Source organism: Schistocerca nitens, chromosome 4 (genome assembly GCF_023898315.1).
Source record: "Schistocerca nitens isolate TAMUIC-IGC-003100 chromosome 4, iqSchNite1.1, whole genome shotgun sequence".
NCBI classification, from domain to species: Eukaryota; Metazoa; Arthropoda; class Insecta; order Orthoptera; family Acrididae; genus Schistocerca; species Schistocerca nitens.
In genome coordinates, this window is record NC_064617.1 from 974,361,272 (window position 1) to 974,388,531 (window position 27,260).

General features: G+C 44.8%; 1 protein-coding gene across 1 annotated transcript in view; it reads right to left on the reverse strand.

Moving 5' to 3' along the window:
* LOC126252736 (polyglutamylase complex subunit TTLL1) overlaps positions 1 to 27,260 on the reverse strand; it is a gene marked incomplete at its 3' end in the record, with an annotated part of 207,609 nt that overhangs the window by 122,607 nt on the left and 57,742 nt on the right. Inside the window, exons 3-4 of the mRNA XM_049953639.1 lie at positions 19,995 to 20,060; positions 689 to 867 (exon numbers count right to left, since the gene is read on the reverse strand). Of these exons, the coding sequence (XP_049809596.1) occupies positions 689 to 867; positions 19,995 to 20,060 (245 nt within the window). The remainder of the gene's footprint in view (positions 1 to 688; positions 868 to 19,994; positions 20,061 to 27,260) is intronic.

Below are 27,260 nucleotides of genomic sequence, written 5' to 3' on the forward strand. Positions count from 1 at the left end.
CAGCCATTTTTTCGTTTGTGCGAGGATTTAGAGAAGGAACTGCAGTGCAGTCTTCCTCTGTGAAACAGCTTTGGAAAAAGTTGTTTAGTATTTCAGCTTTACGCGTGTCATCCTCTGTTTCAATGCCATCATCATCCCGGAGTGTCTGGATATGCTGTTTCGAGCCACTTACTGATTTAACGTAAGACCAGAACTTCCTAGGACTTTCTGTCAAGTCTGTACATAGAATTTTACTTTCGAATTCACTGAACGCTTCTCGCATAGCCCTCCTTACGCTAACTTTGACATCGCTTAGCTTCTGTTTGTCTGAGAGGTTTTGGCTGCGTTTAAACTTGGAGTGAAGCTCTCTTTGCTTTCGCAGTAGCTTCCTAACTTTGTTGTTGTACCACGGTGGGTTTTTCCCGTCCCTCACAGTTTTACTCGGCACGTACCTGTCTAAAACACATTTTACGATTGCCTTGAACTTTTTCCATAAACACTCAACATTGTCAGTGTCGGAACAGAAATTTTCGTTTTGATCCGTTAGGTAGTCTGAAATCTGCCTTCTATTACTCTTGCTAAACAGATAAACCTTCCTCCCTTTTTTTATATTAGAATTTATATTAGAATAGCTGAGCGATCACAACAACCGTACGCATCTGCACCTCTGGACGAGCGCCTCCAGCCAGCGCGCCGCAGACAGACCCACCTGCGGGCAGCACGAAGGTGACGGGCACGAAGTCGAGGTAGACGTAGCGGCCCGTGACGTCACTGCGCTCGGCTACCGGCTCCTTGTCGCGCTCCAGCTGCTTGCGGTAGCGTTTGATGTTCTTCACCAGCAGGTCCTTCCGCGACAGCTCGTAGTGGTTCGGGAAGTGGTTGATCATCCTGCCGGCAGTCGGGGAAGTCACTCGTTACTAAAACGTCCTCCAGTGGGGAGGTTCGCTGCACAAACAACTATGGTCACAACAGAGAAATAATCTGAAGGTGCTTCGCACGACCCTGTGCCAGACATTTGAGGCTTAGAACAAAATGTCTGTCTGACAGGCGGATATGGTTTACGTTTGTTCCGCTAGAGGCCGTGAAAATCACCTTACGATTCTAGCCAACTACGAGAGTCTCATTGGATATTTAGTCGTGGTATAGTCACGTGTCGATTTGCCCAGCAAAGCTTGGTTGAACTCCACACCAACACCGTCTCACAGGCCAGAGTTCCTGGAAAGACCAAATACCCACCCGCCTCACACACTAATGTTCCTGAATTCACAAAATTGCGCCTTACAGGCAGATAATCCTACTTATTCTTTAAGTTCTTTCACATGACATGTAAGATGGCAAGAACTATGCCCCTTACATGAAGTCATTAAAGATCACCTAACTCACGTTGAGCGAACAGTAGGGCTGAACAAAAATGACTGACAAGGCACAATGCATCTTGTAGAGGGTATAGTATGGACGTATTGGAATAATTAATGTCGGGTGACGGTTTTAAAGTAATTCACACGACATGAAAACTTTGTGGAAACGCGTCGATTTATTGGAGGCTAGTTTACCCCAGGGAAGTATTGGAGTTGACCACGGCGCGCGGCTGGGGAGCGGCGAAGGGAAGCGACAATAGGCAGCTTATGGCGGCTCAAACTCTAGAGAAAGCGGTAACGGGGCGTGGCCTCCAGCTGCCTTAAGATGCGTGACAGTGAGGGGGGGGTGGTTGGCCCCATGCTGGTGTACCGGAAAGCAGACGGAGAACTTGTACGCCTGTTGATAAATGTCCATCGTCCCATTTTCAGTGAAACATGCGAGAAAGCCGCGCAAAGCTACGGTGGAGCGGTCAACAGAGGTCAAAATATACGTGTTCGTGACTATAGCAACTTCACGCTGAAGTCACGGTCCACAGAGTCTGAAGTAAATCAGGTGATGAGCGACAGAATGAAATACGCCGGCCTCTGATGGGAACGTAGGACCGAGGAATTTGAAGTACTCTCCTGGGAGTCAGAATTCCGGAAAAATTGGTGTTTAGTGCAGACGTTAACCTTCATGGGTGGCCTGGGAGGAGCTAAATAGCAGAAGTTGAGAGGAAGGGGAATTTTGTGGGAATTCGTTCAGTTCCCAGAGCAGGCATTGGTCGGCGCTGGGAAGTGACGCATAATTAACGCTACTTGCTCTGCAATTGACGTAAGTGATTTTGCTGGAGGGGAAACCGAGGTGAAGAGTGGACTGGGAGAAGTCCCCATAGAGGTTTTCCATTCCCAGCTTGCCTAGAGTGCACACGTGGCGTTCTTTACTCAGCGTGCCTGAGAAAGAGTGAGCATCTCTGCAGTTTAGGACTTAGCAAATGGAACGATTGAGCTTGGAGATAGAAAGTTTTCGTTCAGCTATTACTGAGCAAGATAGCTAGGAGTGAATAGACGAGCGCAGCCTTGCAGCAGCAGGAGGCTGGCCGACGTCCGCACAACGCCGCCCCGCCACGCTGAATTCGGTGATATTGCTCCCACTCCGGCCTGAGTTAGGCCACTGATTAATTTGTTGTATCACGTCGGCAAAGTTTCCACGAGGGTTTCATGGGCTGTGTATTGCAGAATTCTCGCACTTCGCATTACGCCTGGGTCAGTCGATAGGAATTAATTTTGATTTATCGCGCTTTGCTCCACGTAAACGCAATTTATTCCCACTGCCTGTTGGGAGAGTCATGTAATGTGATGATTGATGGTCGTGAGTTTTATATAAATCTGTGCTAATCGACTGCATCTGTTTTCAATCCAGTAGTTGAAATCCGAAGTCACTTTCTTAATTAATTTTATGTTCAACATTTGCATCCGGTGTTCAATAGCTGAATATAACATCAATGTGCACCCCTTTTTAATTAAAAGGGATCAATTCTGAATCAATTAATGTCAGCACTGCCACCGCAGTTGAATCAGGAGTCACAGGGCCTTATTACTTTCTTTGCGTTATCCGGTATTGCGGCAGTTTTGCACTCTCTGTTGATCTGTTAGTCAATTAGCTGGGATGAACACACGCCAAAACCAGATAAGTGACGGGTGGGGTGTTACAGACAGTTACCTGACCATGCTACGGTTTTTGTAAGTCCATCCTTTTGACTGGAGGTCTTGGGGACCAAGGTCATTCTTATTTATTGTGTAGCTACCAGTTTCGGCGCTTCTTCAGACCTTAGTTGATGCTGAAGGTGTTACGACGATCCATATATACGCTGCATCAGAGCACTCCAGCCATCAACTGCAGTTGATGGTTGCAGTGCTGGCATCACAGTTACAGGCAGTCAGCCTAAACCAGTTATGTTGGCCACTAATGCAGTGTATATATAGATCGTGATAACCCCTTCAGCATCAACTAACGGCTGAAGATGGCGCACTGAAGCGCCGAAACTGGTAGCTACATAATACATAAGATCAGGACGGCTATAGGCGTTTCATTTTCTTACAACGCTACAATTTAGTTTATGTTTCGGTGGGTTTGCTTGGAGAAAATTGGAATGAAAAATTTTGTTCATAAAATCGCAAATACCAAGTTACTTATTTTCAAGTGTGGTTACAGTTCTTTTTAATGTGGTTTTCTTTCCTTATAAACTACTGTTTTACTCGTTCGAAATATTTCCTGTACATTGATATGTACTTTACACAGTACCAATTTCGATTCGATTTATTATAGCTCATTCACTTTCAGCATCGCTTCTTGGTCGTTTGCTAGCTTGAGAAGATAGGCAGCTAATCGTATTACAATTATTTTCACTAATTAGATGTCAACGCTAGAACACGACACAGGATCAGAAACATCCGAAAACGAACTGGTTCAGAATATTTTCGTAAGAACAGAATGCAACAATTTCTACACAAGTCGATCAGCACCACCCAACCGAAAAAGTGAACAATCTTTAATTCCGACGATAATGTGCCAGATACGATAAACACGGAGTATGACTTTCCATGATTCGCCAAGAGTTCCAAATTCCACTGTTAGCTGATCTCAGGACTACCAAAGTGACTCAATTCGTTATTTCTGTACAGCTAAAATATTGAACAAGACTCAAAAGCTTTGTTCGAGACTAGATGGCCTCTCTTCCTGAAATTGAAAAAAAACTAAAATCTTTTAATATCAACACTTTATTCATTTTAATTGTTCACATAAATCCCCACATTGAAGAATGACTTTATGTATATTGTGTGCGTATGCGTGCGTGTATGTATGTATGTATGTATGTTTGTATGTATGTCAGAAAAAAGCTATATTCGCCCCAGAGACGGATGTTCCAACTGCCTATTCGCCTTCCAGGTGGATGTTCCACATGACGAATTGTAAAACGATGTTCCTGCCTAAGTGTTACGTGTGAACTGCAGTGTAGTCATGCGGTTAAACAACAGGTTATCACAAGAATCCTAAATGTAAATGAATTTGAAATAAAATCAATAAAGCATTTATGTTGGAAAACTGTGTGTTTTTTTTCCACTCGACACCAGCAACATTTAATAACAGCTTAACTGCATGCATTTGGAACAAAGCATAAACCGGAATGTCGGTTGATCACGTCCTCACCACACTGCGTGGTTAAGACTGCCCACGATAAGAGATTATACGGCATGCACAACAGTAATGTGGGTTGCCTATCTTACAGACGACAACGCATTCGCTCTCTCACATTGTGATTTTGCATTAACGGTGGAGCCTACTTTTACTGTGAGGCGACCATTTTATTGACTTTTGAACGATATTTTCTAACGTATCGTGTTAACGTGATTCACGTCACAAGTTACAAAGTTCTAAGCAGTTTAATGGTGCGAATCAAAGTTCAGAGCATGAGAGGGCTTGTTTTGTTCCTTGTGAATGTTTGAACGGTAATTTGTGTTACATTGTCCGCAACTCCCGGTCTTGCGGTAGCGTTCTCCTTCCCGCGCACGGGGTCCCGGGTTCGATTCCCGGCGGGGTCAGGGATTTTCTCTGCCTCGTGATGACTGTGTGTTGTGTGTTCTTCATCATCATTGACTCGCAAGTCGCCGAAGTGACGTCAACTAAAAATGACTTGCAACACGGCGGCCGAACTTCTCCTCATGGGACCTCCCGGCAAACAATTTCATTCTTTGTGCTACTTTATCCCGTGCAGTACCCAGTTTACAGTTGGAAATGTCTGTTAAAGTTACCATCTTTTGTAGCGCATAGTTCACTCGCAAATCACTTTAGACGACACCTACAACGGGCTGACATGAGGAGAGTTTCCAACCGATTTCTCATACACAAACAGCAGTTAACCGGCGTTTCCTGGTGAAACGTTGTTGCGATGCCTCGTATAAGCAGGAGAAATGCGTACCATCACGTTTCCGTCTTTGATATATCGCGATTGCAGTTTATCGTATGGCGACATTGCTGCTCGCGTTGGTCGAGATCCAATGACTGTTAGCAGAATATGGAATCGGTGGGTTCAGGAGGGTAATACGGAACGCCGTGCTGGATCACAACGGCCTCGTATCACTAGCAGTCGAGATGACAGGCATCGTATCCGCATGGCTGTAACGGATCGTGCAGCCACGTCTCGATCCCTGAGTCAACAGATGGGGACGTTTGCAAGACAACAACCATCTACACAAACAGTTCGACGACGTTTGCAACAGTATGGACTATCAGCTCGGAGACCGTGGCTGCGGTTATCCATGACGCTGCATCACAGACAGGAGCGCCTGCGATGGTGTACTCGACGACGAACCTGGGTGGACGAATGGCAAAACGTCATTTTTTCGCATGAATCCAGGTTCTGTTTACAGCATCATCATGGTCGCATCCGTGTTTGGCGACATCGCGGTGAACGCACATTGGAACCGTGTATTCGTCATCGCCATACTGGCGTATCACCCGTCGTGATGGTATGGGGTGCCATTGGTTACACGTCTCGGTCACCTCATGTTCGCATTGACGGCACTTTGAACAGTGGACGTTACATTTCAGATGTGTTACTACCGGTGGCTCTACCCTTCATTCGATCCCTGCGAAACCCTACATTTCAGCAGGATAATGCACGGCCGCATGTTGCAGGTCCTGTACGGGCCTTTCTGGATACAGAAAATGTTCGACTGCTGCCCTGGCCAGCACATTCTCCATATCTCTCAGCAATTGAAAACGTCCGGTCAATGGTGGCCGAGCAACTGACTCGTCACAATACGCCAGTCACTACTCTTGATGAACTGCGGTATCGCGTTGAAGCTGCATGGGCAGCTGTACGTGTACACGCCATCCACGCTCTGTTTGACTCAATGCCCAGGTGTATCAAGGCCATTATTACGGCCAGAGGTGGTTGTTCTGGGTACTGATTTCTCAGGATCTATGCACCCAAATTGCGTAAAAATGTAATCAAGTGTCAGTTCTAGTATAATATATTTGTCCAATGAATACCCGTTTATCATCTGCATTTCTTCTTGCTGTAGCAATTTTAATGCCCAGTAGTGTACATTGCCAGTTAATTACACAAACCTTTAGTGGTGAAAATGGATAAATTCTCGGCATTGCTACTCCTGCAAAACGGCCTTCATAAGGGTCCTCAGCCTGGTTTCACCATGAGGCGAGGCTAAACTGTGACATTAGCCTTGCAACAACCCATATGGCACCAGTAAATGTTTCAAGCCTGTTCAGTAGATTGCAGAAAGTGCAGCGCTCAGAGGCAACGCCACAAGTGCATTTGGTTCCTTGCAAATTTAAAAAAAAAAAGTTCCACAAAAACAGAAGAGGGAAACAGTTCACGACATATCGGTCAAGGGGCCAACCACAATCAAAACACTTCAAGTTTCTACGGAAACAATTGTAGTTTAGTCATTGTTATGAAATACAGACACGTCCCCCTTTCTCGGCAGTAATAAGCACGGTTTAAAAAGATGACACCGCCGAACGATCACATAAGCATGCGCTACGTCGCAATACCAGCCTGCGAAACTGGACAAGAAATGTGGACTTGGGAACGCATTTCAGAATTCTTGTAAGCTCTTTGTATTGAAGGATAACTTTATCGATTAAGTGTGGCTCACTAACATTAGACAGAAACCAGCAACATTACCAAACCGTGCCTCCACCTCAGAGCTCCCGCGAGTCACTCGCAGTACACCGGAGAGCCGCCAACAGAACTCCACATTCTCAAACAATTGCTGAAACTTTATTTCAGTCAGTTAGCCCTGAAGTAGTCAGTAATTCGCTTTTATACTGAAACACGGAAATTCTCACTGGCTACCCCCATTTCCCCACTCGTCGTAAATGTTGCCACATGGTAGGACTTCTCAAATACAGGGTGATTCTAAAGTCACTATACATTTCAGTGATATAGTAAGTCAGTATACATTCCAGTAATATAGCAACGGAATATTTGTTTCTTGCAGGTACTACGACAGAATGCTAACAAAAGAAGAACGAATCGCTGTTGTTTCTGCTCGTCTTCGTGGAATGACGTATGGACAGGTGCGGACAGACTTTGCCCGTCGATTCCGGTAAACAGGCCCCACCAGGCTTGCTATCGAGACCCTAGTCAATAAATTCCAGCGTTCTGGTAGTGTTGCAGATGAAGAACGTCCAGGGAGGCCGGCCATAACGCCAGACACCGTGCAAAGTGTGTAGGATGCGATCTCACGTAGCCCTTCCGCATCTACCACGAGACTTGCTAGGGAGCTTGGTATTCCTCAAACCACTGTGTGGAGAGTTCTTCGTTACAAGATGCACAAACGTGCGTACCGTATCCAGGTCGCACATAAGCTTGAAGCGGAGGACTACGCAGCCAGTCAGCCAGGCAGCCTGCTACAAGCTGTGGAAAATGATAATTTGATGCAAAATGTCTTGTTCAGTGATGAAGCTACATTTCATACCTGTGGACATGTGAACAGACATAACTGAAGGATCTGGACAGACGAACAACCAAGTGTGCTGCAGGAGTGGCAACGGGACACAGCGAAAGTGAACGTGTCGTTAGGGATAACGAGGTCAACAGTGTACGGGCCCTTCTTCTTCGCAGAACTAACCGTTACTGGAACCACATTCCTAGATATGTTGGAACACCTTTTGGAGCCCCAGTTGATATCTGATGGGATTATGGATACTGTTGTTTTTCAACAGGACGGTGTACCACCCCATTTTGCCCTCGTTGTTTGGGATTATATGAATCAAGCTTTTCCCGGCAGATGGATTGCTCGTGCCTCTCCACGGATGTAGACACCCCGCTCTCCTGACTTGACACCCTTAGACTTCTTTGCATGGGGGTTTATCAAGTCTGCGGTATACCAGGTGAAGATCCGCAGCACTGAACACTTAACACAGCGAATTCGACCCGCAGCTGCTGAGATTACACCAGATATTGAAATGTACTGAAATTATGTCCTATTGTAACATAAGCTGCAGTGCCATTACATATTGGTTAATAAAATTTGTTTAAGTACAAAATACACTCCTGGAAATTGAAATAAGAACACCGTGAATTCATTGTCCCAGGAAGGGGAAACTTTATTGACACATTCCTGGGGTCAGATACATCACATGATCACACGGACAGAACCACAGGCACATAGACACAGGCAACAGAGCATGCACAATGTCGGCACTAGTACAGTGTATATCCACCTTTCGCAGCAATGCAGGCTGCTATTCTCCCATGGAGACGATCGTAGAGATGCTGGATGTAGTCCTGTGGAACGGCTTGCCATGCCATTTCCACCTGGCGCCTCAGTTGGACCAGCGTTCGTGCTGGACGTGCTGGACGTGCAGACCGCGTGAGACGACGCTTCATCCAGTCCCAAACATGCTCAATGGGGGACAGATCCGGAGATCTTGCTGGCCAGGGTAGTTGACTTACACCTTCTAGAGCACGTTGGGTGGCACGGGATACATGCGGACGTGCATTGTCCTGTTGGAACAGCAAGTTCCCTTGCCGGTCTAGGAATGGTAGAACGATGGGTTCGATGACGGTTTGGATGTACCGTGCACTATTCAGTGTCCCCTCGACGATCACCAGTGGTGTACGGCCAGTGTAGGAGATCGCTCCCCACACCATGATGCCGGGTGTTGGCCCTGTGTGCCTCTGTCGTATGCAGTCCTGATTGTGGCGCTCACCTGCACGGCGCCAAACACGCATACGACCGTCATTGGCACCAAGGCAGAAGCGACTCTCATCGCTGAAGACGACACGTCTCCATTCGTCCCTCCATTCACGCCTGTCGCGACACCACTGGAGGCGGGCTGCACGATGTTGGGGCGTGAGCGGAAGACGGCCTAACGGTGTGCGGGAACGTAGCCCAGCTTCATGGAGACGGTTGCGAATGGTCCTCGCCGATACCCCAGGAGCAACAGTGTCCCTAATTTGCTGGGAAGTGGCGGTGCGGTCCCCTACGGCACTGCGTAGGATCCTACGGTCTTGGCGTGCATCCGTGCGTCGCTGCGGTCCGGTCCCAGGTCGACGGGCACGTGCACCTTCCGCCGACCACTGGCGACAACATCGATGTACTGTGGAGACCTCACGCCCCACGTGTTGAGCAATTCGGCGGTACGTCCACCCGGCCTCCCGCATGCCCACTATACGCCCTCGCTCAAAGTCCGTCAACTGCACATACGGTTCACGTCCACGCTGTCGCGGCATGCTACCAGTGTTAAAGACTGCGATGGAGCCCCGTATGCCACTGCAAACTGGCTGACACTGACGGCGGCGGTGCACAAATGCTGCGCAGCTAGCGCCATTCGACGGCCAACACCGCGGTTCCTGGTGTGTCCGCTGTGCCGTGCGTGTGATCATTGCTTGTACAGCCCTCTCGCAGTGTCCGGAGCAAGTATGGTGGGTCTGACACACCGGTGTCAATGTGTTCTTTTTTCCATTTCCAGGAGTGTATATAGTGACTTTAGAACCACCCTATATTCGTTTCCATTTTTTCAAGAGGGTTGAAAACCAGCCAAACAGTTGCTAATAATCGTTTATTAGCCCTTCACCTGGGTTTCGATATTTGTAAAAATATCTTCTTCAGAAGTAGTGAGCCTTGTTTCATCACATGATGATACATTAGATTAGAAGAAGCCGAGCGGATCTTGTCGTACATAAACTTGAAAAAACAAGAATTATCCCAAGTCATGGCTTTACATAGCAGCCAGATTATATAAATCGTGCTTTGGAATACCATGGCTTGGAATAATTCTTGTTTTGTCAATCTAATAAATGACAAGATCCGCTCGGCTTCTTCTAATCTAATGTATCATCATGTGATGAAACAAGGCTCACTACTTCTGAAGAAGATATTTTTACAAATATCGAAAGCTAAATCGAGGGCTAATAAACCTTTGATTGCAACTGGTTGGCTGAGTTTTCAACCTCTTCAGATTTACACAGCTGCTGTTTTGCAGCCATGTTTACGGTTTCCGTTTTTTGTTACTGGTGTCGTTTCAACTGAAGTCTAGCAGACTCTGATCAGTGCAATCTAAATGCGTAATGAATCTGACGTAAGGTGCAAGTGCTACTCCGACGTGAAGAGGTTGGCGCAAGAGAAGAATTCGTGGCCGGCCGCATCAAACCACTCAGAAGACTGATGAAGCGAGAAAGAAGTGACTCTCCTCAACAACCCACAGTACGTGAGTTGGAGGAGGCAAGTCCATCAGCTCCTTCCTACTGAAAAAAAGCAAGGATTCCCCGTTCTCAAAACGCCTGTAGGAAACTCTGCTGGACTCTGGGTCCTGCCTCGAAGATAAGCACGTCTTAACGTGCCGCTATCTACAGGGGCAGAGTTAAATTAAGGCAAAACGCATGTCGCAGTTAACACCCAGTTCAGATAATCAATCCCTCGAACATTCATCTCTACTAGGTTGAAAATGATGTGTTGGATTATTTTATTAAACATTACACACGTGGTTCATTTACCATACACACAGTGCATTAATTCACATTAATTTCATATAATGTCAAGATTTTACATAATCACTGTCGTAAGCGCTACGTTGATTGCAACTGTACATGCTCAAAGATATTACACTAAAAACCGGGTGATGAAAAAGTCAGTATAAATTTGAAGACTTAATAAACCACGGAATAATGTAGATAGAGAGGTAAAAATTGATACACATGCTTGGAATGACATGGGGTTTTATGAGAACCAAAAAAAAACACCCCATATTGTTAGACGCGTGAAACATCTCTTGCGTGCTTCGTTTGGTGATGATCGTGTGCTCAGCCGCATGCTTGGCCTCCCAGGTCCCCAGACCTCAGTCCGTGCTATTATTGGCTTTGGGGTTACCTGAAGTCGCAAGTGTATCGTGATCGACCGACATGTCTTAGGGATGCTGAAAGACAACATCCGACGCCAATGCCTTACCATAACTCCGTATGTGCATTACAGTGCTCTTCACAACATTATTCCTCGACTACAGCTATTGTTGAGGAATGATGGTGAATTATTGAGCATTTCCTGTAAAGTACATCATCTTTGCTTTGTCTTACTTTGTTATGCTAATTATTGCTGTTCTGATAAGATGAAGCACCATCTGTCGGACACTTTTTGAATTTTTGTATTTTTTTGGTTCTAATAAAACCCCACGTCATTCCTAGCATGTGTGTCAATTTGTACCTCTCTATCTACATTATTCCGTGATTTATTCAGTTTTCAAATTTATACTGACTTTTTGATCACCCGGTATTATTTGTGTAACAGGCCAGATACGAATTGGAGTCAGAATCAGAACTGGAGGCAAGCAGAGCACTCAAAGGAACAATGTACACATGACTCTGTGGCAGCATGCAGTAACTTCGCATTTGGGCTCTGTTACTGCAAACAAAACAGGAATCACTCGACGTAAGACAATTGTTGCTAGGGCGAAAATGAAAACACGTGCTTTTGTATGCCAAACCAGAAAGAAGAAAAACTCATAATCTACATCTCTCGTATATGTTACCTATGCACCTTGCAATGGTTCAGTCATCATGTGTAACCAGTATTGAAATTAAAATGAGAGGGACTTGAATTCTGTGAGTTGAAGTTTCTGTTCTCTCGGTAAAAGTGTGTTTAGAGGAGACGTCACCGAACACAACGATCCTAGCAGCATTATTTCGGAATTATTTCGATGTCTGTTGTAATGCCTACCTGAAAAGGACTCCAAGCCATGGAGCAACACTTCACAGCTGGTCCTACAAGCACCTCCAGAGCGACTTCCTTGACAGATCTACTGAACTTTCCAAGCAGCCTCCCAACAAATCCAAGTCTCCTATCCGCCTTCCCTGCTGCTGACTTCACTTCGTTCCACTTCATATAGATTTTAGCATCACTTCTACTTAAGCAACGCGACATGCTTAGAGTGTTCGTCTCCACTCTTATAATGGGTCCAAATGGTTCACATGGCTCTGAGCACTATGGGACTCAACATCTGAGGTCATCAGTCCCCTAGACTTAGAACTCCTTAAACCTAAGGACATCACACACATCCATGCCCGATGCAGGATTCGAACCTGCGGCCGTAGCAGCAGCGCGGTTCAGAACTGAAGCGCCTAGAACCGCTCGGCCACAGCAGCCGGCTCTTATAATGGGGTCTCTTTCTGTTTATTATAAGTACTGTCTTACATCTATCCACCTTTAAAGAAAGATCTCATTCATTATATCTAATGGAAATTTTGTCTAAGCGCTACTATATTTCCTCACGAGATTTCAACGACGATACTTTCTAACAGACGATAGCATCATCAGCGAACAGCCTTATAGTCCTGTTGATCCTTTCTGAGAAACCATGTATTTATATTGAAAACATAAGATGTCCAGTTACGTTTCCATGCGAATACACCCAATGTACCTCCGTTTCTGTTGCATACTGCGTGTCCCGTACAGCGTTTTTTTTATTACATTAGTAAAAAAGTTTTCGAACTATTTGTATATCTGTGAAGATATTCCATATGATCATATCTCAACCGAGATATACAATCGACGATATAGTACAGCGTCGAACGCTTTTCTGAATAAAGCAAGCTGGGTTCCCCAATAGTTGTTTCGGGTAAAGCGCACAGTCCTATTCCACCCGTTCCCTTTCACCCAACGATACGACCTGTGTGACGTCATGAGTTTACATTGCGAGTGATGTAAGCAGCCTGTTATTAAATGTTATCTGTGGTCGCTTTAGTAACTACATAAACTATTATGTTTGCTGGCTATGCTGTTTATTCAAAATATGTCGTGATGTACGAGGGTGTACTTAGGGTGGAACCTGAGAGCACAACTTATTTTCTTGCTAGAGTAACTATAGTTCAATTCTTTTATCATGGCGGCTCGCGCATGCCCGCCCAGACGCTGGAGATTGCTGCGTTGCCAGTTGCACACGACGCACGCGCCAATAGAAGCAGCGCTATAGTATAGCATAGTTCGCAAGCTTACGTGTAGGGGGGAGCGCGCAGTTCATGAAATAAAGCCACCACGGCCGCATTAACCCTTTCGCTGCTACAAAGACGTGCTCCCTGCATTCCGCGCTGTGGGCGATTTTGTCACTGCACTGCTCGCCTGTGCAGACACATTGTGTTCCGACTGATTTGACACATTTACCATTCGATTCCACAAAAACTATGTGGCTCAAAAATTAGATTTTTACCTATCTTCTTGACTGATACCTTCCCCCCATAAATGACTTAATTTTGTTTCGATGTTCAACGCAGTTATTATGCAGCATTAAATATAGTAAACCTCTGCACGAAATTTTGAAGAGTTTACAAAGGTAAAAGTCCATAGAGTATACTTTCCGTATGGTCGATTTTAGTTGCCACAATGTTGAGAATGAAATGTGGACAAGATACCTACATATTTCATTTAATTTAAGTACCACATAAGTGTCGTATGTAATATTGAGAAATATTCCGTCTTTCGCGACTGTAACAAAAGTTTTACTTACACTGGGCACGTTTGGCTTTATTTTAAAGCACTTCAATCAATCAAAAGGAAGTAGACAAAATACATTAAACAAAACTGTGGACGTACAAAAACATTAGGACTTGAATATACCGTCTGTCAGTGAAGTGCTCAGAGCTATGTCAAATATAATTTATTTGCTAAAACACTGATGAGCCAACACAAACGTTGAATGTTGTGCTACCGCAGCACAAAACTACGAAAGGTGACTTGGCAATGGAGGACACAAAATACAGTCCTCTTATGATGCTTCAAAAGAGAGAAACGCGTCTGGTCTAAATAAGTCGCTCGTTACAGTTGCAGAAGAGGGATATATTTCAATACCATTGGTAAAACTGCGACTATGGAACAAAAACAAGAAATAGAACATGAATACCATTGTGTATGTGCCATACCTTTCACCGATGGAAGTGCTTTAAAATAAAGCCAAACGCGCCGTGTGTATATAAAACTTTTATTACAGTCGCGAAAGACGGAATATTTCTCAATATTACATACGACACCTATGTGGTACTTAAATTAAATGAGATATTGCTATACAGTAAATATTGTATGAAATTAGGTATCTTGTCCACATTTCATTCTCAACATTGTGGCAACTAAAATCGACCATACGGAAAGTATACGCTATGGACTTCTACCTCTGCAAACTCTTCAAAATTTCGTGCAATGGTTTACTACATTTAATGCTGCACATCAAAACAAAATTAAGTCATTTATGGGGGGAAGGTACCAGGCAAGAAGACGTGTAAAAATCAAATTTTTTGGCCAAATAGTTTTTGTGAAATCGACTGATAAGTGTGTCAAAGCAGTGGGAACACCATGTGTCTGCACAGGCGAGAAGTGCAGTGATGACAAAATAGCGCACAGCGCGGAATGCGGGGAGCACGTGTCTGCAGCAGTGAAAAAGTTAATGAAGAGGCAAAGCACTATACATTTCATTCAAACGAATAAAATTTGTGAAGTAAGGCACTCCAATATTGTTTTTAAATAAAGAAAATATTAAGCACTGCACATGGTTTGAACCCATAACCTTTCTCTTGGCAGCCCAACACCCTAACCGTTACGCTACCTCAGCTCCTCGAACAGTGTAACTCCATAACGACTCTAACATCTCACGCAACTACTTATAAACACTGTTGGTATGACTATGAATTACTCACGCTTCGTCGAAGTACAATAGGAAATAAACAATTACCGCGGTTCTTTATTGCGAAAAAGCAGTTCGTGAGATTGAAACAAACACCTTTCCTTGCTATCGCCTGAATTAGGAGTCTTATTGCTTGTTTGGTTTAATTAATTAATAGAATATGAAGCAATTGGTATAAAGAATGCTTTTTCCAAACTTTCTGTAAAAGAAAATCTGCTATCAAGACATTGCTTTTGTTCTATTACTTTATTTATGACTGAACGTTTCTAAAACTGAAGACACTCGTCCGTGGTCTGCACTGCTGTCGAGATCTGGCAACGTCGTTCTCTGTTCATTGGCTGACTGTGTTTTGTGACGTCAGATGCGCAGAACGAACCTAAACTCGGCCGCCAAGATATATGACGCGCACTTTAGTAGCGATTATATTTACATTCACGTTTCTCACAAATATTTGGCTGTTTCTTTACGTATCTGGCACGATTTTCGAGCGTAATGTTAGGCACGAACTTAAGAGCATATCTCAAATAGCTGCGGGTGAAATGAGTAATTGTCTTATTTATCATCTCGGTTGTTGACAATATTCGGCCGTTTCTTTCGAATGTGACATCGTGGAAACGCGACATATTTGAAACAGCTTTTTGTTGTTGTTTTTTTTCTTTTTTTTCCAGGGACCGTGTTATTGTCACCGGTGGCTCACTCCTGTGGTGGATGTTTGATTTTGTGACGCATTTTGTAGTAACTGTTCAGTTGAATGGTATCGGATCTTTGCCAGTTAGTGCTTATTTATTTGTTTTGGTTTTTGAGCTGTTACTTTTCGTATGCAATTTGTTGGTTTTTTAGATTGGACGTTTGTGTTTCTCATTTGCTTTGGAGTTGTGGGACGTTAAACCGAATTTTCCTTCCTTCCTTTCAGAGTTGTGTTTGAATATTTTGTTGCTTGCAGTACGGTTTGTGTGTGTGTGTGTGTGTGTATGTGTGTGTGTGTGTGTGTGGCCAGGATGAGTTAATTCGTAGTTGTCTGTGGTACGTAAGTTTGTTTTATGAGTTTCTTCCATTTGGTGTAAGATTTTAGTTTTCTTGTGGAAAAGAAAGCTCACTTTCTTCTTCTTTGCGGTACGCTGGATCAAATATTTGTTTGCGCGTTGTCCTTTTCTTAAGGCCCAATATTTCTTCATTCTTTCTGATCTTTTCCTCTCTTCTTCCGAGATAAAGGGTTTGGACTTTTTCGATCAATAATTGAATTTTCTGAAATCTTTAATTCTACTAGGTCTTTCTCAGTTTCTTTAAAACAGTTGGGTTTCGTTTTCCGGTTACGGAAAAAGTTAAAAACTTGTTTAGCTAATCTGTTGGGAGTTCATTTTGAGAAGATGACCATAAAAATTTATCCTCCTTTTTCGCATACTATCTGAAAGTGTTTCAGTTTTCTTGTAGAGGGTTTTCAGTTTTTTGTCTCGTTAATTCCATTTAGAGAGTGGGGTTTAGTATCGCTATATTCGTGTGAGCTATACGGGTCAAACGAAGTATTCGATTCCAATTGTCTTTGTATACTTTTGTTCGTTTAATTTGAAGTAATCTGTGGATATTAATTTCCAATTACATGGTTGTTTTGTGGGGGTGTGTTTGGTATTTCTGACTGCATTTAAGCTATATACTTCAAGTGAAATATTCGATTCCAGTTTTGTGTTTTACTGTTCTTTTGTTCGGTTCATTCTGGAGATATTCATATGCCTTATGTTCCATTACGTAGCTCTCTTGGAATGATGTTAGTGTTGTTGTAGCGTTTTTGGTTTGTCCCTGCCCACAACACGCTAATTCCCGCGCCTGTCCAGTTAGTTTCATTCCATTAGATGTTTGACATACACTCCAGGACAAAAAGAATGACGCACCACGAAGAAATTACCCGATTGGGACCGAAATTGGTAGATGTGATGTACATGTATAGGCAAACAAATAATCACACTTTCAGAAAGACTTGATTATTTATTCAACAGAAAAGAACTTCACAAACAGAGGAAGACAATAACGCGTTGGTCCACCACTGGTCCTTATGCAAGCAGTTGTTCGGCTTGGCACTGGTGGTCAGAGTTGTTGGATGTCCTCCGGAGGGGTATCGTGCCACATTCTGTCCAACTGGCGCGTCCGATGATCAAATCCCGAGCTAGCTGGAGGGTCCTGCCCATAATGCTACATACGTTCTCGTGTGTGGAGAGATTCGGCGATCTTGCTGGCCAAGGTAGGGTTCGGCAAGCACTGGAAACTCTCGCCGTGTGCAGGTGGGCGTTATCTTGCTGAAATGTAAGCCCAGGATGGTTTGCCATGAAGGGTAACAAGAGGCCGCGTTGAATATCTTAGACGTACTGCTGTGCTGTAAGGGCGCTGTGGATGACAACCAAATGCGTTCTAAATGGCAACCCGGGCCATCAGTCCTGGTTGCAGGGCTGTAAGGCAGGCGACAGCCAGCTTGGTGTCCCAACACTGTCCAGGGCTGCCAGACACCTCTTCGCTCGTTATCGGGGCTCAATTCGAAGCGGGCTCAACGCTGAAGACAATTAGATTAGATTAGATTAGTACTTCTTCTATAGATCATGAATACGACACCTCGTAATGATGTGGAACGCGTCAGATTAATAAAAGATGTCTATACAAGATACACTACTGGCCATTAAAATTGCTACACCACGAAGATGACGTGCTACAGACGCGAAATTTAACCGACAGGAAGAAGTTGCTGTGATATGCAAGTGATTAGATTTTCAGAGCATTCACACAAGGTTGGCGCCGGTGGCGACACCTACAACGTGCTGACATGAGGAAAGTTTCCAACCGATTTCTCAGACAGAAACAGCAGTTCACCGGCGTGAATATATATATATATATTGTTAGGCTACAGTGAAGACCCCTAGCTCTTTAAAATAAGTGTGTGCAGGATGATCTTGGATGAGCTCCAGCAATTATGCGAATTACACGCTTTTGTGCAACGAACACTCTTTTACTCAATGATGAGTTACCCCAGAATATGATGCCATACGAAAGCAGAGAATGAAAATAGGCGTGGTAAGCAAATTTACTCAGATGTATATCGCCAAAATTTGCAATGACCCTAATAGCATAAGCAGCTGAACTCAAACGTTTCAGTAGATCTTCAGTGTATTTTTTCCAGTTCAACCCCTCATCAATGCATACACCTAGAAATTTTGAATACTCTACCTTAGCTACCGATTTCTGATCAAAGTCTATATTTATTAATGGGGTCATTCCATTTACTGTGTGGAACTCTATATACTGTGTTTTGTCAAAGTTTATTAAGAGTCCATTTGCAGAGACCCACTTAATGATTTTCTGAAAAACATCGTTTACACTTTCACCAGTTAATTCTTGTCTGTTGGATGTGATAGCTATACTTGTATCATCGGCAAAAAGTACCAGCTTTGCATCTTCGTGAATACAGAACAGCAAGTCATTAATATATATTAAGAGCAGCAGAGGACCCAAGACCGAACCTTGTGGCACCCCATTCTTGATTGTTCCCCAGTTTGAGAAATCACCAGTCTTTTGCATGTTATGTGAACTGCTTATTTCAACTTTCTGCACTCTTCCAGTTAGGTATGATTTAAACCATTTGAGCACTGTCCCATTCATACCACAGTACATGAGCTTATCGTGAAGTATTGCATGATTTACTCAATCAAAAGCCTTTGAGAGATCAAAAAAAATCCCAACGGGTGACTTCCGGTTACTCAAAGCATTTAATATTTCATTAGTGAAAGTATATATAGCATTTTCCGTTGAGAAACTTTTCTGGAAACTAAACTGACATTTTGTTGAAACTTTATTTTTACAAAGGTGCGAAGCTACTGTACAATGCATTACTTTTTCAACAATTTTGGATAAGGCAGTCAGAAGAGAGACTGGACGGTGGTTGTTGACATCAGACGTCAGTCAATGGGATTCCAGGCCTTAGACGAGTCCGGACACCGGTGGGGTAGTAACCTGAGTGTCACCCACCATATGGGCGGACAATCACGACTGATGGTCTGGAGTGCAACTTCTTTTCATAGGAAGACCGCATTGGTTACCATCCATGGCACCCTTAGAGCACGGCGGTACTTCGACGATATTCTACGCCCGCTTCTATCGTCCTCCATGGCAAGCCATCCTAGGCTTACACTTAAGCGAGATAACGCGCGCCCGAAACGGCGAGAGTTTCTATCGCTTGTCTTCGTGCTTGCCAAACCCTGCCTCGGCCAGACAGTCCATCGGATCTCTCCCGAATCAAACACTGGAGCATTAAGGGCAGGGCCCTCGCACCAGCTTGGGATTTTGACGACCCGACAGGCCAAGTGAAAATAATTTGGCACGATAACCCTCAGGAGAACATACAACAACTCTGTCAATCAGTGCCTGGCCGAATAACTGCTTTCGTAAGTGCCAGAGATGGACCAGCACATTACTGACTTGCTCATTTTGTGAAGGTCTTTCTCTTGAAGAAATACCCAATTTTTCTGAAATTGTAACCACTTGTTTGTCTGTACATGCACATTACATCTAACGATTTACGTCGCATTCGGATAGTTCTTTCGTGGTGCGTTGTTTATATGTCTTAGAGCGTATTCTGCGTGTTCCTTATGCCTATTTTCGATGGTAATGGTCCATCTTGTAGCCGCCACCCTGAAAGGCGTAATCTGCCTGTTATTACATGTCGCCTGTGGTTGTCTTAGTGACTCTTATAAACTATGCTGTTTAGTCGAAATATAACGTCACTGGTTAAAGCTGAAAGGTGGATTCGGACCATGCTCTAATCCCTATCTTTCCTGGAGTCGTGCTGACTCTGTGAGAGAAGTTGCTTTTCCTCCCTTGCTGTCTAGCAGAAAAGTGTTTTGACAAAATACTACATGCGTTAGTTTCTTCTATATTCCTCATTAGCATCAGTAGCTTTTTGATGCACAGCCGGCACTTGGTGGGTGAAGATGCTGTTACTTAACTGGTTGTCGTTCATCCTGTAGCCACTGTCCACACTGAATAGGTTGCGACATGTCTGCGTTCCAGCCCTGTAACAAGAAAAGAAGTTTCACGAAATGATCTTCGACAAGATTATAGCCGAAAGTGCTCGCTTCACTTGTTACACTATCAAACACTCTGCAAGACCATACAAATGCTGCAGTGAAAGCATATCAGATGTGGATAAACCCTTTCCAGATCATGATTGACACAGATGTTGCTAAATCTACGGAGCAAGATCAACTCGTTTTGCCAACTTATTTATTAAGGGAACTACATTAAGCCACCAACAGTGACACACTCTTCAAAACCAACAAAACAATAAGGATCCCTTCTGTGCATCTAGCAAATTACAACTAAATCCTATAATCAGGGTTCCCTTCGACTCTATACCTGTACAACTGTTCCACGTCGGAGTCAGCTGTTAATAGCTGGTGGACAGCATAACACGACAGAAGCGACGTCCCAAGATCGTTGCGGAAGTGAAGATAGTCGAGGTGGCACACCGCTGGACCGGTCGATCTTCTCCACACTCAAGAGTGTCGAGAACTGCCTGCTGAATGGCCGGGCGGAAGGATATTTCCAGGACTATTTGCACACACGTGATCACCAGGAAACAGTTCGTCGATTGTCGCGCCCACTTCCTCTGCTGCCGGTTGATGCCCTCTGAGCGACGTTGGCCGCACCTACGTGTTTGTTGTCAACTGTGGTACTTGTTTGTAAACACTCTTGTGTCGGCCAGACTTCGCAGCGGAGTCGGCAACCCGCATCGCTGGTCTGTCTGCGGAGTTGCCACTGCAGTAGGCGTCTGCTGGTGACTGCAGCAGATGTGGCACATTGGTTTGCAGAGTTAATTAAGTTTCTAATCATGACTCGACATTGCTCTGAAATAAACTCAGATGAATCATACGTCACTCAGTCTTGATCGCCGGCTGCGGTGGTCTAGCGGTTCTAGGCGCTCAGTCTAGAACGGCGTGACTGCTACGGTCGCAGGTTCGAATCCTGCCTCGGGCATGGATGTGTGTGATGTCCTTAGGTTAGTTAGGTTTAAGTAGTTCTAAGTTCTAGGAGACTGATGACCACAGATGTTTAGTCCCATAGTGCTCAGAGCCATTTGAACCATTTGAACCAGTCTTGATCTGATTGTCCACTAGTTAGTGAGCACTCCCCAGAAACGTGTACTACCCATGGACTTGGAATGGACGTTCGACAAGAAATGGCTACGGTTGAAAGAGTCTGATTTTGCCATTACATTCGTAACCCTATAGGTGGTCACGGCGGAATATCATGAATCAACACAGCGAAGACAGCTGAGGTCAACTGTTGCAGCAGACAAGCGGCCAACAGAGCATTCGCAGTGATCACAGCCGGACTGGGAACACAGCAGTGGGCCGTCACCCGCCATCCAAGCAACTGGATCAAGGACAGGGATGACGTAGGCCGGTATGTGAATGCGCTCCTCACCAGCAACAGCGATGCGTCCTCGGATAAGGATAGCTGTCCTTGGCAAACGGGGAGGCAGAAGAGAACACAAATGCAGAATTCCATTGAGCCGATCTCTGGAGCATCCCAGGAACCGCAGGATGTACCTACGCACCGGGGAACGATCGAGTGTGTTGTGGAATATGCCGGACAAAAACTGGGGCACTACTGTGTATACTCTATTTCAGATAATTACAGCAACCACCGTAAAATATCAAGGAGTATCTGTCCAAAGCGACATTAAACAAATAGTAGGAAAAGCACGTGCCAGACTGAGAATCATAGAAGAATCGTAAACAAATGCAATTCATTCGATAAAGGTATGGTGTACAATGCGCTTGTTCGGCAGCTTCTTCAGTGTTCTTCATCAGTCTGGGGCCCTTATCATGTAGGACTGATAGAGAAGATAGAGGCGTTCCAACAAAGAGCGTAGAGTTTCGTTACGGGATCATTTAGTCAGCACCAGTGCGTTACAGAGATTTAAAAAAAAAACAGTGGCAGACGTTACAAGAGAGGCGTTGTGCATCACGGAGAGGTTTACTGTTAAAATTTCGAGAGCGTGCTTTCGCGGAGACCCGTACCATACATCACTTCCTCCCACACACGTCTCACGAAATGAGCACAACGGGAGTACTCGATAAATTAGAACTAATACAGAGGCTTACCAACAATCGTGCTTCTAAATGATACTTAATTGAAACCCTCAGCTGCCGACAGGTGTTGTTGACATACCTTGATGGGAACAGCTGAAAATGTGTGCCCCAACCGGGACTCGGACCCCGGGATCCCCTACATACATTGCAGACGCTCTATCCATCTGAGCCACCGAGGGCACAGATGAATAGCGCGACTGCAGGGACTTATCTCTTGCACGCTTCCCACGAGACTCACATTCCCAACTGTCCACAATATACATACGTAATGTTCTTAATAGATACTTTGCCCATCCACTCACTACTCGCGCACACTAAGGTGACGATTCCCGTAAGAGTTACGCACATTACGTATGTAGATTTTGGACAGTTCGGAATGTGCATCTCACGGGCAACGTGCAAAGGATAAGTCCCTGCAGTCGCGCTATTCATCTGTGTCCTCGGTGGCTCAGATGGATGGAGCGTCTGCCATGTAAGGAGATCCCGGGTTCGAGTCGCGGTTGGGGCACACATTTTCAGCTGTCCCCATCAAGGTATGTCAACAACACCTGTCGGCAGCTGAGGGTTTCAATGAATTATCATTTATTCTGGAGAAGGTGCACCGTCATCAATGGTATCTGTTCTTTCGAGAAATTACTGTCTTCATATACAGGGTGTTACAAAAAGGTACGGCCAAACTTTCAGGAAACATTCCTCACACACAAAGAAAGAAAATATGTTATGTGGACATGTGTCCCGAAAAGCTTACTTTCCATGTTAGAGCTCATTTTACTACCTCTCTTCAAATCACATTAATCATGGAATGGAAACACACAGCAACAGAACGTACCAGCGTGACTTCAAACACTTTGTTACAGGAAATGTTCAAAATGTCCTCCGTTAGCGAGGATACATGCATCCACCCGCCGTCGCATGGAATCCCTGATGCGCTGATGCAGCCCTGGAGAATGGCGTATTGTATCACAGCCGTCCACAATACGAGCACGAAGAGTCTCTACATTTGGCACCGGGGTTGCGTAGACAAGATCTTTCAAATGCCCCCATAAATGAAAGTCAAGAGGGTTGAGGTCAGGTGAGCGTGGAGGCCATGGAATCGGTCCGCCTCTACCAATCCATCGGTCACCGAATCTGTTGTTGAGAAGCGTACGAACACTTCGACTGAAATGTGCAGGAGCTCCATCGTGCATGAACCACATGTTGCGTCGTACTTGTAAAGGCACATGTTCTAGCACCACAGGTAGAGTATCCCGTATGAAATCATGGCGGTGAATCGAGGAAGTACAGTACATACTGACGAAACTGAAATGAGCTCTAACATGGAAATTAAGCGTTTCCGGACACATGTCCACATAACATCTTTTCTTTATTTGTGTGTGAGGAATGTTTCCTGAAAGTTTGGCCGTACTTTTTTGTAACACCCTGTGTAATCATACTTCTCACGCGTCACTCGCCAGTGGAATGGGAAGGGGGATGAGTCAGTGGTACCAGAAGTACCCTCCGCCACACATCGTCAGGTGGCTTGCGGAGGGTTGATATAGGTGCTGATGTAGATGTAGTGTACACCAGTAACTTTCTCTCCAGAAGAGAAGTGGTGAGGCCGCGGTCCATGGACTGGCGTTTTGTTTCCGGTTCGAAGTGATGAACCCTATGACGACATTCGACAAAAAATTGTACCGATCAGTCTCGCAAGCAGTTCCGCACAAATGTTCCTACGTTGCTGTTTATGGTCTTCCCTTAGGCGGCGAGGAACCCAGCGGCACACGCCTATGAGTAGCCCAACTGGTCGACGCGTGTGTCAACACTGCCAACAGGGACCTCCGGTTGTGCAGCGAGGTGTCTGATTGTGATCCGTCGATCACCTCGAATGAGAGTGTCCACACGCTCCAACATTATAGGAGTCTGAGCTGTGTGCAGCCGGCTGGCACGCGGGAGGTCGGACAGGTTTGTTCAGCTTTTTCGCGGTGGTGACAGACGCCACGCCCCACGACTCGTTGTGCTTGTGTTCAGTGCCAGGTCTCTGCAGATATTCTGCAAGCGCCCATGAATGTCTGCGATGCTCTGATTTTCCACCAGTGCAAACTCAATGCCGGCTCTCTGTTTGGGACACGTCTCTGTTACACACGCCCGGAACGTAAGGAAACTAAAACGTGCTGCCCTTCTTTGAACTTTTTCGATGCACTCCGTCAGTCCTATCCCACACCGCGCAGCAGTATTCTAAAAGAGGACGGACAAGCGTCGTGTAGACAGTCTCCTTAGTAGATCTGTTACATTTTCTAAGTCTCCTACCAAAAAAGGAAGTCTTTGGTTAGCCTTCCGCACAACATATTCTATGTGTTCCTTGCAATTTAAGTTGTTCGTAATTGTAATTCCTAGGTATTTAGTTGACTTTATCGCATTACTTATTGAACGCCCCTTGCACGTAGTCATTCACTTATCACCTGATGTCCCGTGTGCGCTACAGCTTTATACACACCCCTTTGAGTTGAGTTCGTGATCTGCCCAGGTTTGTACCTGCTGTTGTGATTGCGGTCTTTGTTCTCACTGTGTACTGTCGATGCAGACATCTATCTACTTTTAAAATCAAAACGATACCCACATCGAACATGACGACGATACTGTGATGGTAATATCCTGTAACAATTATCATCTGTATGGATGATCTGACTATATGGCGCAAACTTAAAAAGCCGTGAATAAAAATAAAACTTAAGTCTTAAATATACAGATGGGATTTTTTGGTATCGTATACGAATCGACTGCATGTCACGCTTTAGTCCTTCCCTGATGGCTCGTTAATCTTTCGAGAATCTCCTTTTGACACCTTTTTCAATTTCGCTTGTACGTTCGACCGAAAGAACGAGTAAACCCTAGCTTCTTCTGCTATATGTGAACAGCAGCAGCAGAACAAATCCAGTAAGGCACTAAACAAATACGACGTAACGGTAAGCTATATAAATTTAAACTTGACGCTGCGCGAAAACAGATGTGTTGCTGAAAATTGCTACGGCCAGCTACGGCAGCTACAACAATGATATTTACACACTCTCTTTTTGTATGTATTATATGACTATGAGAGCAAGCATGGACTTGCAGCAGTAAGCGCCAGCATGTGTATCGCCGAACACTAAAATAAAGTCGCTTTAATCTAGAGGCCGAGTGAGCTACGATCTTCACACAGATAGAAACTGATCGCACCTTCGAAAACATAAAATTTACGAGGGTTGGCCAGAAAGTAAGTTCCGATCGGTCGCGAAATGGAAACCACAGGGAAAATCCGGTAACGCTTTGCACAGATGTGCTCGGCAGTGTGTCAAGTCGCGTCGCTCTTTTCAGTTTTGAGTGAACAGTGAGCACGTAAATATGCGTAGGGAATAGCGTCTCCCGCCAAGTACGTGGACCTGGTTAGAGATTTCGCCTGTGTCATGCAGCCCGCATAACACAACTGTCGAGCAGTTCCTTCTTCATGCCAATTCCCGGCCGCTCACTGCAGGGGCAATGAAGACGCTCCTGCAGCGTTTCCGATGAGAAGTGTTTGATCACCCACAGTACAGTCCGTAATTGGCTCCCCCTGAGTCTCATCTCTGCTGACAAGAGCTGCTGGCTATGAAGACAAAATTTTTCAACAGAGAACGAGCTGCAGACCAGTGCAGATAACTCAAAAAATGGTTCAAATGGCTCTGAGCACTATGGGACATAACAGCGGAGGTCATCAGTCCCCTAGAACTTAGAACTACTTAAACCTAACTAACCTAAGAACATCACACACATCCGTGTCCGAGGCAGGATTCCAACCTGCGACCGTAGCGGTCGCGCGGTTCCAGACTGAAGCGCCTAGAACCGCTCGGCCACTCCAGCCGGCTGCAGATAACTGGCCGAAAGCACAGGCGGCTGCTTTCTATGACGAGGATATTGGAAAGCTGATACAACACTCGAAGTTGGAGTAGCGATTATGTAGAAAAAGAGGTGGAAGGTGTACCTAACTGTTGCAAATGGTTCAAATGGCACTGAGCACTATGGGACTCAACATCTGAGGTCATCAGTCCCCTAGAACTTAGAACTACTTAAACCTAACTAACCTAAGGACATCACACACACCCATGCCCGAGGTAGTATTGGAACCTGCGACCGTAGAAGTCAGGCGGTTCCGGACTGAAGTGCCTAGAACCGCACGGCCACCGCGGCCGGCTTGTTGCAAATAAAACGTTTCTGGTTTTCACTGTGGTTTCCATTTCGCGAGCGATCGGAACTTTCTTTCTGGACAACCCTCGTATTATGTGAATAATTAACTGTCGTACTGCATATAAATAACTGTCGGAGAAAGAAACTAAAAGAATCGTGCGAAGAAAATGCTAACCTTTACTTAAGCAAGGCATAATCTGATCATGCTGTTGTGTTTAACAATACACCTCTTACTAGTAACAAGAGCTCTATAAGTACTGAGAAACAGCTGTCTCCTATACACGGTGAGTCACTTAGTACTCGAACCGCAAATATTTCGGACATGGAAGGCGCTGTCGACACGAGGTTTCACAGAATTGAATTGTAGGCACGTATATGCAATACACAGATTTTGAGACTTTGCCGGAAGTGCAGTATTTTGCAACAATTAGAAATTTCTAAATGGTGCAATGCCTATTGACAATAAAATCCTAGAAGTAGTGTAAATGAGAATGTCAGTGGTGTTTGTTGCAGTAGGCTAGTGCAAATAGTTTATCATATTGTGAACATTAGAAACATAAATAGTTATTTGTTCATCCTATTGCCTAGAAGCTAGGCGACGATGTTACGCTTGTTTACATTCTGTAATGCGTACACTGTGATTGCATTGCGACGGTGCTGTCACTTGTTGTGTGACAGCGGACGAAGTACGACTTGCTTGGAAGATGGTATTACCCAATGCAAAAACAGTGGACATGCTCATGGTTTATGGTGAATGAAGTAAGTATGCCATTCGTTCGTGTACCGTGTACGCCGAAAGATATCCCAATGCGTGCCAATATCTTCGAACAATTACAGGCGGTATGAAACGTTGTATTACTGTGACTACGCAGACTTTCCCGGCGTAATAAGTCTTGAAAGTCTGTTCGGGTTTGCTGCCGGATCTTAAAATAAACT